The following is a 17,840-nucleotide window of genomic DNA, read 5'->3' on the forward strand; positions in this document are numbered from 1 at the left end:
ATGTATGAAAATGCCTTTTGGTGAGTGGATTGCCTGAGCTTAGGAGTTTAAGACCAGCCTGGGCAACATGGTGAAACACTGTTTCTACTAAAATACAAAAAATTAGCTGGGTATGGTGGAGTGTGCCTGTAATCCCAGCTACTCAGGAGGCTGAGACAGGAGAATCGCTTGAACCTGGGAGGCAGAGCCTTTATTTTCTCATGTTTAATGGATAAAAACTATATGGCATTATGCATTAGAACTAACTCAAACATTTTGAAAACTTTAAAAATTTGTCTTTTATTTTCTAATCCCAACATTAAAAGTACTAAGCCATTCTCATTTCTGCTCCTATACATGTGACCACTCTCCCCTTCCCAAAAGCTTTTAGGACCATCTGTTTATTCTGGTATTCTGAAATTTCACAATAATACACACTCGTATAGGCATTCAGTACCCATATCCTTTAGTTCTGGGAATTTGTTTTATATTATTTCTCATATCTTTCCCTTCTGGTTTTTTGTTCTTTCATTTTAAAATTTCTGCTATGAATATTACCTGAGCATGATGGACCTCTGTAATAATCCCTTAATTTTTAATTTCCTTCTCTTTCTCTCTGCCTTTTTAAAACTTTTTGAGTACAATTTACATTTGATAAAATTCTCCAATTTTAAGTGTTATGATTTAACAGGTTTTGACAAATAATGTATATTCACGTAACCACCACTACAATAAGATAATGGAACATTTCCATCACCCAAAAAAGGAGTTTTTATTTCCCTGTATAGCCAATCCCTTCTCCCCTTTGTCCAGCCCTTGGAAACCATGGATTCATTTTCAGTGACTGTAGTGTTTTTTTCTAGAATTTTATGTAAATGGAATCTTATGGTCTGGCATGTTTGATATCTGCTTCTTTTACTTAGCAAAATGATTCTGAGACTCATTGTTGTTGCCTGAATCAGTAGTTTGTTTTTCATTGCTGAGCAGTATTTCATTGTATGTGTATACCACACTTTGTTTATACATTCACCAGATAATAGACATTTATTTCCAGTTTCTGGTTATTATGGATATAAGTTACATAAACATTCATGTACAGTCTTCTTGCAGGATATACTTTTTTATTTTTCCTAGTTAAATTGCCAGCTTGTATGGTAATTGTATGTTAATAAGAAATTACCAACTCCTTTCAAAAGTAGCTGTACCATGTTGTATTCCTACTAATGATATATGAGGATTCTAGTTGCTCTGTATTCTGGTTTGTACTTGGTATTATTAGTCTTAAATTTTAGCTATACCAGTGTGTTTACTTTCTGCATTTAACTTACATTTTTCTAATGACTATTGATGTTGGACATCTTTTCAGGTACTGATTTGCTATTCATATACCTTTTGTGGTATAGTGTGTTTCCAAATTTATTTTCTGTTGGGCACTTGAAATCTAGAGTTGCAAGAATTCTTTACATATTCTGGGTACAATAGATTCACTTGATCTCAGTCAAAGGTTGAGAAGCAATTATAAATATAATATTCAATATATTCAGATGAATACAATATATCCAGATGTATGTCTTGCACATATTTTCTCCCAATCTAATAGCTTGTGTTTTCATTTTCTTAGTGGTGGAACTTTGAATGAACAAATTTTAAATTTTGCTAAGTCTACTTTGTTAATTTCCCTTATGTGGCTCATGCTTTTCAAGTCTTACCTAAGAAATCTCTGCCTGCCTATCTCAATGACAAGATTTTCTCCTATGTTTTCTTTTAGGAGTTTCATCATTTTAATTCTTACATTGAATCCATTTGTCCCATTTTGAGCTCTTTTTTTTTTTTAAATAAAACATACTGTAGAAGCTAAGAGTTGAGGTTCATTTATTTTAAATGGATATCCAGTTGTTCCAGTACTTTTTGTTCCAAAAACTATCCTTTCTTCATTGAATACTTTGAATTAGAAAGGATAGTCTTTTGTCAAAAATTAATCAACCACATGTGTGGGGGTGCATTTCTGCATTCTCTATTCTATTTCATTGATTTGTACATATATTTGTATGCCAAAATATACCATCTTGACTACTGTAGCTTTATATCAAGGCTTGAAACCAGATAGTATAAATTTTTCCAGCTTTGTTCTCTTTCAAAATTGCTTTGGCCAATCTAGGTTCTTTCATTTTTCCTTTTTAAATTGCTAAACCAGCAACTGGAGACTATAGCTTTGAGTGTGTGGCTTGGAATTTCCCCCCACTGTATAAATTTTTGTCCATGCCAGGCAAGTATCCTTGGGCTTTATATTCCTGCGTGAAAATAGAGACCATAGAAACATGAAGGAGTCAAGCCAGCTGGTGCTTAGAGGCAGTGTGCAGAAGCCTACTAGAGAGAACTGCACACGATGACCCTGCCCATTTGTAAAGCAGTCTGTCGTTACCTTGGACACTCAGATTGGCATTTTGCTACTTTAGGAGGCAAAGAGCAGAAAAGGTTTTTCTGGCATGAAAAAAGAAACAGTTATCTTCCATTAGTTCTGTATCTTGTACTACTCAGAAGTTACTTATTTTATGGCTACTTCTGATTTCACATAATCTTTTTGAAACAATGGTAGCTAAGATTGAACAGTCTTGTTGCCTTGCTTGGAGTTTGATTTCCAGTGGTTTAAGCTCAAATATCTGTGATTTACATTTGGCTAATGCTCACTTATATAAATCTCCTTATAGACACCATTGTAATCCAGTGGCTACATACCTCTATCATGAAGGCTTATCTTTTCTTTCCTGTTTCTTTTTATTGCTATATATATTAATTGCAAACACTCAGCTGTGTAGACAGACACAGGCACTATTTCTCTAATTTTGTATGTCAGGACATTAATTTCCATTTATATAATAAATTTGTTCTTTGAAATTTACAAGGTTGATAACAGTTTTTACATGTAATTCTTAAGTAGCTTAATTAGCTTCTCAACTTTTTTTTTTGTTATTGCCTCCTGCTAATGAGAGAAATTAAATACTAAGGAATAATGTTTTGCCAGATAACACTGAGTTTAGAGGGCCCCAAACCATTATATATTTAAGATTTTTTGCTCTCTAAAAACCAATTTTTGTCCTTTGGGATTAATATTGCTCTCTTGAGAATGCCTGGTCTAATTGATGCAAAAGAGGTAATTTTTAACAATTACAATGATAATAAGTTTCCTTTCTTGAGTAGCGGTTATGTAATAGGCACTGTATTATGTGCTTAACACATTTTATGATTTAGTGCTCCTAAAGGCCATATGAGGAATGTATTATTTCCATTTTCTGAATGAAGAAACTGAGAAAGTTTAACTTATCTAAAATCAAGTTTCAGAGTCTAGAGCTCAAGATGATTGTGTGTGACCTTGAAGATCTACTACTCTCCTCTCCTCACAAATATACTATTCACATTCACAGAAAAGTCAAGCCATTTTGTGACTAGAGATACATAATTTGTTGTGGCACTAAATGTCAATGTACTGATTTGCAGAAATGGTTCAGTCTTCTCTATTTGGCATCATTTATAGATTATTAAAGATTTTTCTAACTTGTGAATACTCTACTGGGAAGAACAGTTGACATATGATGATTAGGAACTCTGTAAATATAAAAAGTGATAATTCTAGAGAGGACTTTGACAATCACAAGGTCAAAACTTTTTTTTTTTTTTTGAAGGAATTTAGGCACAGTTTTCCTATATGCTGATACTCCTAAAGAACTTTTCATTGGTTCACTATTTATATATATTTTCCTCTCAACATACTTAACCAACTTAAAAAGGTAAAAATTATATAATATGTAGTAAAAAATTAGATAGTGTAGGCAAGTATAAACTAAACAATGTCTTCCTTCTCCCGTCTCCAACTTCTAAACTTTATTTATAAAGGTATCTTAAGGTGTTTTTTTCTAAATTTTAAATGTGCATAGCAGCATGTGTACATATATTTATGAATATCATTTTTTATAAAACTAAGATAATAGTATCCAAATTGTACCACATTTTGCTTTACTTATTCTTTTAAAATAGTTGTGTATTGCATTGAGCCAAAATTTAACTCATTCTGTATTTAAAGAGACATGATTGTATCTAAATATTCACTAATTAGATAAGGAGACTTTTGAAGAATGTTCTTAGTACACATAGTTTGGGTCTTTCTGAGTATATTTGTATAGTAAATTACAGGAGTAAAATAGTTACATTAAAGATATGTGTATTATAAAATTTCCTAGATATTCTCAAGCTGCCATTCCATAAAGGTATATGAATATGAAACTTCACTGATGTCAAACTATGTGTGAGAAAGTCCATTTCTTCACACTCTTATAATACTAGGTGTTTTAAAACTAAAGATTTTTGTCACTCTGATAGATGAAAAACAGTATTTTGATTTGTCTTTCTTTAGTTATAAGGGAGGTTGAGCATATTATCTATTTCTTGATCACTTGTGTTTCTTTCGCTTTTTAAAATAAATTGCCTATTCATATTCTTGTCCATTTTTCCATTGTGATATCCATGTTTAGTGTTTTACTGATTATATGAATTGTTTGCAAATAAAGGAAATTTGTCCTTTTTCATTTGTGTGGCAGTTTAAAACAGTTTTACCATTGGGGTTATGACTTTTACAAGTTTTGTTTATTAATATTTAAAAAAATCAACTTATTGAGGTATAATTTACATAAAGAGATGTATGCATTTTAAATGTACGATTTGATGAGTTTTGATGGTTGGGTTCACCTAAGTACCATCTCAGTCAAGATACAGAACAATTCTATCATCCCAAATAGTTTCTTCATGTTTTCTGAAGATAATTCCACTATTCCTGGCCCTAGGAAAGAACTCATTTGCTTTTAGTTACTACAGATAAACTTGCCTTTTCTAGCAGTTCTCCTGTGGAATCATAAAGTATATACTCCTGTGACTAGGGTTTTGATCAGCATAAAGATTAAGATTCATCCAAATTGTTACATCTATTAGTAGTTTGTGCTTTTTAATTTTGGAGTTGTATTCATTATGTAACACATTTGATCTGTACAGTCACCTCTTGTTTGCTGGGGCTTCTGTAACAGATTACCACAAACTAAATAACTTAAAACAACAGATTTATTCTCACAGTTCTGAAGCTAGAAGTCTGAATGCTGTCTCTAAAGGCTCTAGGGGAAGATCTTTCCTCACCTCTTCTCTGGCTTCTGGTGGTTGCCTGCAGTTCTTGGCATTCTTTGGCTTGCGGCAGGATAGCTGGAATGCCTGATACATGTTCCTGTAGCACTCTTCCTCTGTCTCTGTATCTCTTCTCTTCTTATAAATACCTAGTCACCCACAACCGTTTGCTTTCTAGCCCCAGAGAATTTAAGTCCTTATGTGCAAAATGCATTTATCCCATCCCAACATTCCCAAAAGTTTTAGCCATTCCACCATCAACTTTAAATTAAAAATCTCATCTAAATATAATAATTTCACCAAGTCCCAAATCTCATTTTATATATTATCAAAATTAAATATAGGTGAGATTCTGGATATAATGCATCTTGGATCAAAATTCTCCATTCACAGACATGTGAAACTAGAAAACAAATTATTTGCTTCTAAAATACAATGATGGGACAGGCATAGGATAAGCATTCCCATTCCAAAAGGAAGAAATTGAAAGGAAAATAGGGATAACATGTTCCAAGCAAGTTAGAAACCTAGCAGTGCGGGCCGGGCGCGGTGGCTCAAGCTTATAATCCCAGCACTTTGGGAGGCCGAGGAGGGTGGATCACGAGGTCAAGAGATCAAGACCATCCGGGTCAACATGGTGAAACCCCGTCTCTACTAATACAAAAAAATTAGCTGGGCATGGTGGCGCGTGCCTGTAATCCCAGCTACTCAGGAGGCTGAGGCAGGAGAATTGCCTGAACCCAGTAGGTAGAGGTTGCGGTGAGCCGAGATCGCGCCGTTGCACTCCAGCCTGGGTAACGAGAGCGGAACTCCGTCTCAAAAAAAAAAAAAAAAAAAAAAGAAACCTAGCAGGGCAAATTTCACTAAATTTCAAGGCCTGAGAGTGATCCTCAATGGCTTACTCCTTTGTTCTCTGGGTCCTACTAGGGTGGCCGCCTACTCTCTCAGCCCCTGAGGCAGTAGCTCCATCCTCTCTGCCCTCAGAGTCATTTGTTCCACATTTTGTCCCATCTCTGTTTCTTTCATCTGATGAAATAATATTCTTTGAAACCTTGCTGGTCTTCTGTGGATGCCAAAGGTATCCGTACCATTAGACACAGGAGTTCTCCAGAGATCTTTACTTGTAACCCCATCTTTATTCCTGGCTTCTGTTGAGATAGCTGATTGGATCAGTGAATCACATGCTTAATCCTGTTAGCAAGAGGTTGTTCAGGCACACCCTTGGCCTATTCCAGAACCTAGCCAGAAAGCTTTAGGTATTTGTTACAGCAATACCCCATGTCCTATTATCAAATCTTTTTTAGTTTCTTGGGACTGCTGTAACCAAGTACCACAAATTGGTGCCTTCAAACAACAGAATTTATTCATTCATAATTCTGTTGTCTAAAAATCTGGAATCAGAGTGTCAGCAGAATTGATTCCTTTGAGTGCTCTGAGGGACATCCTGTTCTGTGTGTCCCTCCTAGCTTCTGGTGATTTCCGGCAGTCCTTGGTGTTCCTTGATTTGTAGATGTATCATGCTAATCTCTACCTCCATCTTCACATGACATTTTCCCCGTATGTCTCTTTTCTAAATTGTATTGGGTTAAAAGCCGACACCATTCCAGCATGACCTCATCTTAGTTTATATCGTAATTACATCTGCAATGACACTATGTTTAATTTGGGTCACATTTGTAGGTATCAGAGGTTAGGACTTCATATCTTTTTGAAGACAGAATTAAATCCATAGCTAACCTGTTGATGGACATTTGGGTTACTCTAATTTCTGGCTATTGTGAAACTGCAATGAAAATTCATGTACAAGTTTTTGTGTATATGTTTTTCTTTGGGTAGATTACTAGAATGGAATTTCAAGGATATATGGTAAGTTTGTTGAACTTTACAAGAAACTGCAAACTGGTTCCAAAGTATTATGCCATTTCACATTTCCTCTGGTTATGCATGAGAGTTCTAATTGTTCTATATCCTTATTTTGATATTTTCACTGTTTTTAATTGTAGTCACTGTATGTAGTGCACTATATCATTGTGGTTTTAGTTTATTTACATGTCTCTAATGAGTAATGATGCTGAGTATCATTTCACGTTCTGTGTTCTGTTAATATGGTGAATTACATTGATCGGTTGCTTAATGTTAAAAAAAACTTGCATTCCTGGAATAAACTTGAAGATTATAGGTGATGTGGCTTTCTAGTATTTTTATTGAGAATATTTTCATTTGTGTTTATGGGGTTATTGCTCTGCAGTTTTCTTATAATGTCTTTTCTGATTTGGGTACCAGAGTAATATTCTTCTATACAATGAATTGGGAATGATTCCAAAGGGTTTATGTAGGATTGATAATATTTTTTAGAATGGTTTGATAGAAAATTCACCATTGAAGCCATCTGGGCCTGAAGTTATTTGTGAAAAATATTTACCATATAAATTTATTATTTCTTTAGAAGATATAGAACTATTCAGATTTTTTTATTTGTTTTATGTCTGTTCTGGTAAATTGAGTCCTTCCTTAATCTGTTTGCCTGTTAAATGACTAAATTGTTTATATAAAGAAAAAAGGAGCCATTTGTCCACTACCTGCATTCTTTTTTCTCCAGTTCATTTACTCACCCCTTCAACTCACTCTTTTTCAAATTGAGGACTAGTGGGTATATGCATATTTCAAAGACTTAGAATTTTGTCTGTTCCCATTTTTTCTCCCATAGCATTCTGAGAAAACTGGGTTAGATGCTGTAAACTCCAGATATCTTCTCTCTTACTTGTCTTTTGGCTTCTACTTTACAAGATTATGGCATAAAGTTTTGTACTTTCTTTAATTTCTGCTGATTTTTTCTTTTTCTTTCGGCTTGTTGTGGTTCTCTTTTTCCTCCCCACTCTCTCCTCTTTCTCCCCCTCCCTTCTTTTCCTTCTCCTCCTTCTAATTTTTCTTGTTGGTTTTTCTGTGATCTGACCTCACTTCACTAAAATCTTACATTAAGAATATTCTGATGTTTTTCTCTTTTGCTATGTTGGCCTACTACCTCATATAGATTACAAGCTAATGGAAGACCATGATATCATTTTACGTTTTTCGTCTACTCCTCCCTAGAAAGTGGTCAGCTAGTAATGACTCAATGACTTGTTGGCTTTCTATTGATTGAGATGTAAGTTATAAACTGAAAGATGAATCTTAGTTCATGATCTTTAGATTCAGTTTTTATAGTACTTCTTTGTGAGATTAAGATTTTAACAATCAATGATTTAGGGAGATGCAAAACCCTGTAGTAAACAGACATCATATTTCATTATTTTCATTTTATTTCCATTCCTTCACTTTTCAGCCCTTCCATCCTAGTTGTTGGAAAATGCAATTTCTTTCTTGATTGACTTGGTCCTTGCACATTTAACAAGTATTGATTCTCCCCTGAACTCTTTTGCTGCATTTCTAAGACAGAAGTGTGTTAGTTCATTTTATTAAAACAAGAACTAACATATCAGGTATCTACAGAACATGGCTAGAATTTTTCTAGATCTATAGTTTGTAATTGCAATTTAACTTTTTCTGTCCCTGTTAAAGACAGACAATCCTCTACTAATTTTTTAAAATTATGTTTTTATTTACTGATTGTCTAACAAGATGACTCGGTAGCCTAACATGGCTTTCCACCATGTATAGGGCAAACAAAATATAGTTTTCTCTTTTAAAGCAGATGTTTTTACAAATAGGCCAGGTGCCAGTGGCTCATGCCTGTCATCCCAGCACTTGGGGGGGCCAAGGTGGGCGGATCATTTGAGGTCAGGAGTTAGAGACCCACCTGACCAGCATAATGAAACCCATTTTCTACTAAAATACAAAAATTAGCTGGGCATGGTGGCAGGCACCTGAAATCTCAGCTACTCAAGAGGCTGAGGCAGGAGAATCGCTTGAATCCAGGAGGTGGAGGTTGCAGTGAGCCAAGATCATACCACTGCACTCCAACCTGGGCAACAGAACGAGATCCCTTCTTTAAAAAATAAATAAATAAATAAATAAAAATTAAAAAATACAAATACAAACATACATCAATTTAATGTGCATTTATTGTACCATATAAATAAAATTTAAATCTAGCCTTTGGTTATTTATTTTAATGATGAAAATGGCAAATACATTTTAGTTCAAAGTTTGAAGAGAGGAAAACACAGTCTAATGAATAGGATGCCATTTAAGTCAATAATTCTTAATTTTATTGCCTTGTAGTCTTCTTTTATATAATATTGAGTGTGTTCCCTAAATTCTCATTACTTCACTTTTCTCTCCTTCTCCTTCTCCTTCTCCTCCTCCTCCTTCTTCTTCTTCTTCTTTTTTTTTTTTTTTTTGAGACAGGGTCTTGCTCTGTTGCCCAGGCTAGAGTGTAGTGTACCAAGATCATAGCTTACAGTAACCTCAAATTCTTGGACTTAAGCAATTCTTCCACTTCAGCCTTCCAAGTAGCTAGGACTACAGGCATGTGCCACCACACCTGGCTTTCATTTTTCTTACAGATCAGCTTTCTGATTGATATGGTTTGTGTCCCCACCCAAATCTCATCTTGAATTGTAATTCCCAGGTGTTGAGTGAGTGAGTGAGGACCTGGTGGGAAGTGGTTGGATTATGGGGATGGTTTCCTCCATGCTGTTCTCAGGATAATGAGTTCTCATGAGAGCTGATGTTTTTTAAAAGTGTTTGGCAGCTCCTCTCTGTCTCTCTGTCTCTCTTGCCTTGTAAAGAAGGTACTTGATTCTCTTTGCCTTCTGCCAGGATTGTAAGTTTCCTGAGGCCCTCTCAGCCATGTGGAACTGTGAGTCAATTAAACCTCTTTTATTTATAAATTACCTAGTCTCAGATTGTAGCTTTATAGCAGTGTGAAAATGAAATAATACCCTTATGTTTACCCTAAAAAAACCTGGAAAAATTAAATTGAAATCCTAGGACATATCATACTAGGATTAAGGTACTATAATGTTTAGTCAGTCTCAGTTACATTCACAGTGAGCCATGTATTTTCTAGCGTTGTTTTCATTTGTTTCTAGGTGATACAAAATTTACTTCTGTTTGTAGGATTTAGTTACTTTTGTTTGTAGGATTTACTTTATTAATTGGGGATACTTAAAATAATAAATGAATAAATTATAGCATATAACTTCTCAAATTCTCATCTGATTCCAGTTTATATTCTTAATTATTATACAAATTTTTATTTTGGAAAATAAATATCTAAACTCAAAAAACAATCCTAAAAGCCATTAATTCTGAATGCACATGTTACATGCTAGAGCTGAGAATATTGGAGATATTTTGTTAAAATATTGGGAGCATCAAAGAAGTTGTTTAGTTACTCTCTTGGAGTCCAGGTATGACCAACTGAAATATGCTAATGATACCACTCTAGCCACCTCACTAAAGATCTTCTTGGAAATATTCTCACTGTTACATTGTAGTAATTTTATTGAGTATTTTTAATTTCAAATATACATTTTCTGTTATGACACTTTTTCAGAGGAGAGGAAGAGTAAGTTTTATCTATCCTGAACTCTCCTAGTTTTATGATGACCTTCTCTTCTGAGTCTTCCATTTCTATCAGTTGCCATAATGCTGTATGTTATTTTCTCTTTTATAGGTAGTAACTGGAAAGTTTTTATAATCACCAGTGACTTGCCAGATGCAGGGACCAGCTCACAGATTTATATTATTCTATATGGACAACATAGAAGTTCAGCTCCCATATATCTTTATGGAACAGATGGGGCTCGATTTCAGGATGGCCATGAAGACATATTTACTGTAAGTAATAAAACTGAGTATAAGCTGTTAATATAAGTGATACAGCTAATAGGTACTTTGGAATGAACATAGTCCATCCCTTTAATAACACCATGTTCCCTGTAGAAGATTATTCAAAAGTAATTTATGAATGTTTTTGCTCAAGCAGATTTAACACAAGTTAATCTGCAATATGAGAAGAGACAGTAGCTAGAGAGAAATACTAGATGGTCAACATTTATTTTTATGTGGACAGACATCAGGAGAAAGGGCTTATACCTTTCTGGCTCTACAGATAAGGCTCAAAGTCAAGCTCAAAGAGGGAAAAATAAAATTATTAAACAAGGACAGCAAAGAAGTTTTCATCAAGTTGTTAATTATTGGTTTTTATTAGTTATTGGTTTTCAAGTTATTAGACCATGGTTAGACACAGAGAGATCAGAATCTAGAGGGAAACAAAGATGAAGCAGGGACACTAGTGCCATATTGTTAAACTGAAGTCAGAAATATTAGGAAACAAAGGCAAGACTCGAAATGGGTCAAGCACCTAGCACTTATAGGTGCTTAGTACTGTCTGTTGAATAAATTAATGATGCACAGAAGGATTGACTTGAACCAGGTGGAGACAGAGTAAACTCACAATGAAAAGAGAGTGTCCTTAAGTATTGCAAGTCTTCACAGGACAGCCACCTCCATGTGTTCCTGGGCGTTTGGTTTACTACAACCACAGGAGAGACTGAACCATTTGGAAGCATTGTTCCCATTAGATTAATCTATCTTTTCCATCATATATGAGTTAATATTTAAAGACACTCTTATGTTTGTAGTCACTAAAAGTAAAGATTAAGACTTTGTCATTATTTTCTGTAAGAAATAAAAAGTCTGAACTTTTTTGTTTTGCTATTTTAGTGTTTCTTGTTTACTTTTAAATTGAATTGTATATTCATATAGTTTATAGGGCTAAATAATTTTCAATAAGTATTATGAAAAGAACACCCTTGACCCCTCATTTTCTTTTCTTTTCTTTTTCCTTTTTTTAAATTATTTAAGTTCTGGAGTACATGTGCAGAACGTGCAGGTTTGTTACATAGGTATACACGTGCCATGGTTTAACCCCTCATTTTCATAGTTTGATGCTTCCTTTTTCTTAATCCTGCTACTAGATTTCAGCTCTTTGTGTTGTCACTTTTGTTTGAGCGCCAGGGTGGCTACATTGATCTCTCATTTGTAGAGGCGATGGGTTCATTAAATGCAGTAATTTCATGCCAATTTTGATCACAACTTTGTTCGTTCTGATGAACTGTTTTTTGTCAGGGTTCTTAGGCAGACTTCGTTTTACATCTTCCTTGCTTTTTTTCCCTGTACTTTCTTTGCATAGACCTTTTCTTTTTTTCTTTTCTTTTCTTTCTTATGGTAAAATACACAAAAGTAACCATTAAAAAATTTTAAATTATACAATTTAGTGTAAAAATTGAAAAAAATTTAAATTGTACAATTAAAAAATTTTAAATTGTACAATTTCTTTTCTTTCTTATGGTAAAATACACAAAAGTAACCATTAAAAAATTTTAAATTGTACAATTTAGTGGCATATAGTACATTCACAGTGTTGTTCAACAATCACTATCTACTTTTATAACATTTTATTCGGTCCAAAAGAAACCCTGTTATGCAGTCACTCCCTGATGCCTTTCTACCAACCCCTAGCAACTTCTAATACACTTTCTCTTTCCTTCCTTTCCCCTACCTTCCTGCCTCCCTTCCTTCCTTCCTATTTGGATGTTTTAAATTTTTTCTTGTTGTTGAATTGCTCTACCTAGGACTTTCAGTACAGTGTTGAATAGAAGTGGCAAAAATTATTATCCTTGTCTTAGTCCTGATTTTGGGGGAAAGCTTTCCATCTTTTACCATTGAATATGATGTTATCAATGGGTTTTTCTCATGATAAGTGCCCTTTATCATATTCAGGAAGTTCTTTCAATTTCTAGTTTGTTGAATTTTTTTTTTCTAATCATGAAAGGGCATTGGATTTTGTCGTGTGTGTGTGTGTGTGTGTGTGTGTGTGTGTGTGTGTATGGTTTTCTGGCATCAGTTGAGATGATTGTGTTTTTCCCCTCTATTTTATTTATGTGATATATTACATTGATATTTGTATGTAGAACCAATTTCCATTCCTGGGCTAAATCCTCGTTTATTATGATGAATGATCTTTTTCATATGCTTCTGGATTCATTAGCTAGTTTTGTTGAAGAGGTTTGCATCTTTATAAGGCACAGTGGTTTATAGTTTTCTTTTCTTGTTATGTCTTTGTCTGGCTTTGTTATCAGCATAATGCTGACCTTGCAGAATGAGTTAAAAAGTATTTCCACCTCTTTTTTGGAAGTGTTTGGAATTAATTCTTTTTAAAAATATTTGATAGAATTCACCAGTGAAGCCTTCTATCCCAGGCTTCTTTTTCTTGGAAGGTTTTTTATTACTGATTCAATCTCTTTACCCTTTATAGGTCTATTCATATTTTTTATTTCTTCGAGTCAGTTTTGGTAGTCTATGCATTGCTAGAGATTTGTCCATTTCACCTAGGCTATCTAATTTGTTGGCATACTACTGCTCATAGTATTCTTTTATAATCCTTTTTATTTCTGTAACGTCAATAGTAATGTCTCTACTTTTATTTTTGATTTTAGCAATTCTTTTTGCTAAAAGCTAGATTGGCTAGTCTATCAGTTTTATCGATGTTTTTAATAACCAAATTTTAGTTTCATTTGTTTTGTTGTTTTTATATTCTCCCTTTTGTTTATCAACAGTCTCTCTCTTTCTTTCTTCTACTAGCTTAGGGTTTAGTTTCCCTTTCTTTTTCTGGTTCCTTAAGATGTAAAGTTAGGTTATTTATTTGAGATTTTTCTTCTTTTTAAATGTAGGTGTTAATAGCTATAAATTTCCCTCAGACCTTTGCTTTTTTCCATGTTTTTGTATGTTATATTTTTGTTTTCATTCATCTCAAAGTATTTTTTAGTTTTCCTGCAGTTTGTTCTTTGATCTATTTGTTGCTTAAGAGTATGTTGTTTAACTTACACATATTTTGAACTTTTCAGTTTGCTTTATAATACTGATTTCTGGATTCATTCCATTGTTTTTGGACAAGATACTTAGTATGATTTGTCTTTTAAAATTTTCAAGACTTCTTTTGTTGCATAACATATGTTCTGTCCTGGAGAATGTTCCCTGTGTACTTGGGAAGACTGTTTGCTGTTGTTGGGTGGAGTGTTTTATAGATGTTACATCTAGGTGGTGTGTAATGTTCAAGTTCTTTATTTTCTTACTCTTTTCTCTAGTTTACCCATTATTCAAGTGGTGTATTGAAGTCTCCAACTATTATCATAGAGTGTTTGTTTCTTAGTTCTGTTAAATTTTGCTTATTATATTTTAGTTCTGTCTTGTTAGGTGTGCACATGTTTATAATTCTTATCTCTTCTTAATGATTTGACCCCTTTATCAATATATAATGTCTTTTTGGGTTTTGTGAAATTATGCTGAAAGTTGTTCCCTTGGTTATTTATAGATAACAGTTGGAGACATTGGAAGACTCTTTAAGATTCGTATTGGTCATACTAACTCTGGACAGTCCCCTTCCTGGCACTGCAAGGAGGTAAGGATATATCAATACTTTCCCATTCTTTGCAAAATCCTCTGCATATTTCTCTCAGGAGTCAACTCATCATGCCTATAATGAGTTGATGGAGTCCTGTACCTTTTTAGCCAGTGCTTTCTTTTATCGTGTACCCTTAATAATTAATTAATTCTTAATTGATTGAGGGAGGCACCTTAACTAAGCAATCCTTTCACCTCTTTGCAAAGAAAAAAAAATGCCTTGGACTCTGGATAAACTCATATATCTTCTTTGATGTAGTTGCACTACTGATAAAAAGATGACTAGCTGTATGTTATTTGCTTCAGAAATGTTGTAAAGATAGACCACCGTGTTGATGAAACAATAGTCTACTAGTAGACTTGAATGCCAGCTCTGAAATTTAGTCTGTTTATGCTAAGCAAGAAAATGCCCCTTGAGTATTTTTAAGATTGAAAAAAGGTTTACATTTTCTACATTGTTCAGCATGAAAAATCCTACTTATTACCATGATTGTCAGTAAATGCAGCTGTTCAACATTGGAAATCATAGAGCTTGTCATCCATTTTTGTGTATGGTATTTACATCTTCTGTCATTTCTAACTAAATGCTCTTTAAACAAGTTCTCAAAATGTGAAAAACATCGACTCATTCCTGATATTCTTGGCAAACTTGCTCTTCTTGAGTTTTAACATGTGGAAAAATTAATGAAAAATTCATAGAAGATGAGTAATTCCTTGAAAACATTAAAAATTCCATTAGGAATATATAGTTGTTAATACCATCTTCTTTACGTTAAAGTTACAAAGGATTCTGAAAGCAGAATGAAAAAATAAAACTTACCTTATGAAAATACAGAATGTGAAATACTCTTTTATGCTATATAGAGCTTTTGAAGTATGATATTCAAATTTATTCTTAAGTGATCATATATGACAATAATATCTTTTTTTCCTCCCTCTCAGTAAGATAAACTAACATATGAAAATTATCATTAATCCTCCTGCTATTTCATTTGATTGATAGCCAATAAGCAAGATTACATTCATTATGAAATTGGAATGCTGAGACAATCATTAGGGAATCTGAAAGATTTTGTATTATAGAGGAATGATATAAAAATCAGGCTGAAAATTTTTATTATGCTTCTCTCTATGGCAAGTATTCTTTTACTGCAAGGGAACTTTGTCTAAGGTTTACTTTGCTCTTGTTGAGCAACTGTGAAGAAGAGAGACAGTCTTGATTGAAACTTTTACTCTGAGTGTACAGATGCCCTTATCCAGCTTATCCATTTTGCCAAATTAAGATGCTAGATAATGGCTTGAAAATTTTCTTTTCAATTTTTATAATACAGTTTAGAAGTTCAAAATTTGAAATTTTAAGTAATCCAACTTGTATGGGGATTTGAACAGAATCACTGATTCCATAATGGCAACAATAATACATTTCTGTAAAATAACCACATTGCTTTAAGAACCTTTATCTTGATTTTTTTTCAAATTTAGTTAGGGAACATTACAAAATAAAAAGCTCAAAATGTTGGGTTATTTTCTGCTTCTCAAATCATCAGCTTTGGGCCTTAATTAAAATAATCAAATCAGAACGTCTTGGCAGTAGTAACCTTGCAGACAATAGTTATTCTCACTGGTTCTCAGGAAGCCTTTCTAAAAGTGACATTACATTGTATCAGAATCACACTTGCTATGCATTTATAAATGTGAATTCCTGAACCTGTCTGAGACCTACAAACCTTAGTAGGATCAGGTACTGAAAATCTGCCTTTTTTTCATTTTTGAGACAGGGTCTCCATCTGTTGCCCAGGCTGGAGTCCAGTGGCACGATCATGGCTCATTTTAGCCCTGACTTCCCAGGTTCAAACGATCCTCCCACCTCAGCTTCCCAAGTGGCTGGGACTATAGGCAGGCACCACCACGCCTGGGTAATTTTTTATTTTTTCTAGAGACGGAGTCTTGCCATGTTGCCCTGGTTGGTCTCAAACTCCTGGGCTCAAGCAATCTGCCTGCCTTGGGCCCACAAAGTGCTGGGATTACAGTTGTGAGCCACTGTGCCTGGCTGAAAATCTGCCTTTTTAACAAAGTGATTTTAAAATCATTAAAGTTGAAAATCTCTGATTTAAGGCATTTTTGAAAGGGTAAGATTAATTTAATAGTTAAAATAACATCTCACTGAAGCTTTTAAAAGAATAATAGTACTCTACTCAGAAAAGGCTAGATTTTAGTATCAGAAAACATAATTTTTACTTTTTGATGATTTTTCATATTTTTCAGTTTCTACCAGAATTTATTAACATTCTTGTTTGACTCCAGGATAAATGGATTAGGTGACCATATAAATAATTAGTTTTTGAATTTTGTTCATTGCTAAGGACCCAAGGGGGGGAACCATATTAGTTTGAATCTGTAGTGAATGAAATCTAACCTTATACTAATATTTATAAAATCACTTTAAGCCAAAAAATTAATTTCTAAGAAGTTGAAACAGGGAAATAATATATTTCTAAAAATGTAAACATCTCTTTCCAAACAGGAAAATATTAATGACGTAAGATTTGGGAAGAAATTGCCATGTTTGATATAAATATTACAAAATAGAGACACTGGAAATAGAAAAATTTATCTGGGTGCACTGGTGTGTGCCTGTAGTCCCAGCTATTCAGGTGGCTGAGGTGTGAGGATCACTTCAGCCTAGGAGTTGGAGGCCAGACTGGGCAACATATCAAGACTTTGTCTTTAATGTCTTTAATTAATTTAATTTAATTTAATAAATAAATAAATAAATAGAAATAGGAAAATTTTTAGATAGAGAAAAGAAATGCCATTGTACTTGAGATGGCAGTAAAAAAAGAAATTAGCACTGTCAAATTATCAACAATTTCTCATATTTAAAAAAATGTTCTCTGAGCTAAGTGGCAGTGTTGAACAAAAACTTATTTGACATTTTGATAAAGCATTCCTACATTTTTTAAAGTAATATTATTGTTATTGTAGATACAATTGCATAATATGGATTCTGGAAAACAGTTTTATGTACCTGTTCAACGATGGTTGGCACGAGATCAAGAGGATGGGGAAATCTGTCGAGAATTTCCTCTTTTAAGTAGAGGACAACCCGTTCTTCCAGGTAGGAAAGGGCTAACTCCAGGCAGCACAGATAAAACTTGTTTGCCTAAATGCTGAAGGACAGGGACCCAATAAACACATGTTGAGTGAATGAATGATTAAGGACTGCTGGTTTCTTATCACTTACCTCTCTGATGTGGCAGCTGCATCTAAATGTTTTTTAGTTGTTT

At 33.9% G+C, this 17,840-nt stretch overlaps 1 protein-coding gene across 1 annotated transcript in view; it reads left to right on the forward strand.

Moving 5' to 3' along the window:
* Positions 1-17,840, forward strand: part of RP1 (RP1 axonemal microtubule associated) — a 306,195-nt gene that overhangs the window by 66,651 nt on the left and 221,704 nt on the right. Inside the window, exons 4-6 of the mRNA XM_064384191.1 lie at positions 10,763-10,926; positions 14,465-14,551; positions 17,539-17,671. Coding sequence (XP_064240261.1) covers positions 10,763-10,926; positions 14,465-14,551; positions 17,539-17,671 — 384 coding nt within the window. The remainder of the gene's footprint in view (positions 1-10,762; positions 10,927-14,464; positions 14,552-17,538; positions 17,672-17,840) is intronic.

Source organism: Aotus nancymaae, unplaced genomic scaffold (genome assembly GCF_030222135.1).
Source record: "Aotus nancymaae isolate 86718 unplaced genomic scaffold, 86718_ANA_hifiasm-v0.15.2.pri h1tg000036l, whole genome shotgun sequence".
Lineage (NCBI taxonomy): Eukaryota > Metazoa > Chordata > Mammalia > Primates > Aotidae > Aotus > Aotus nancymaae.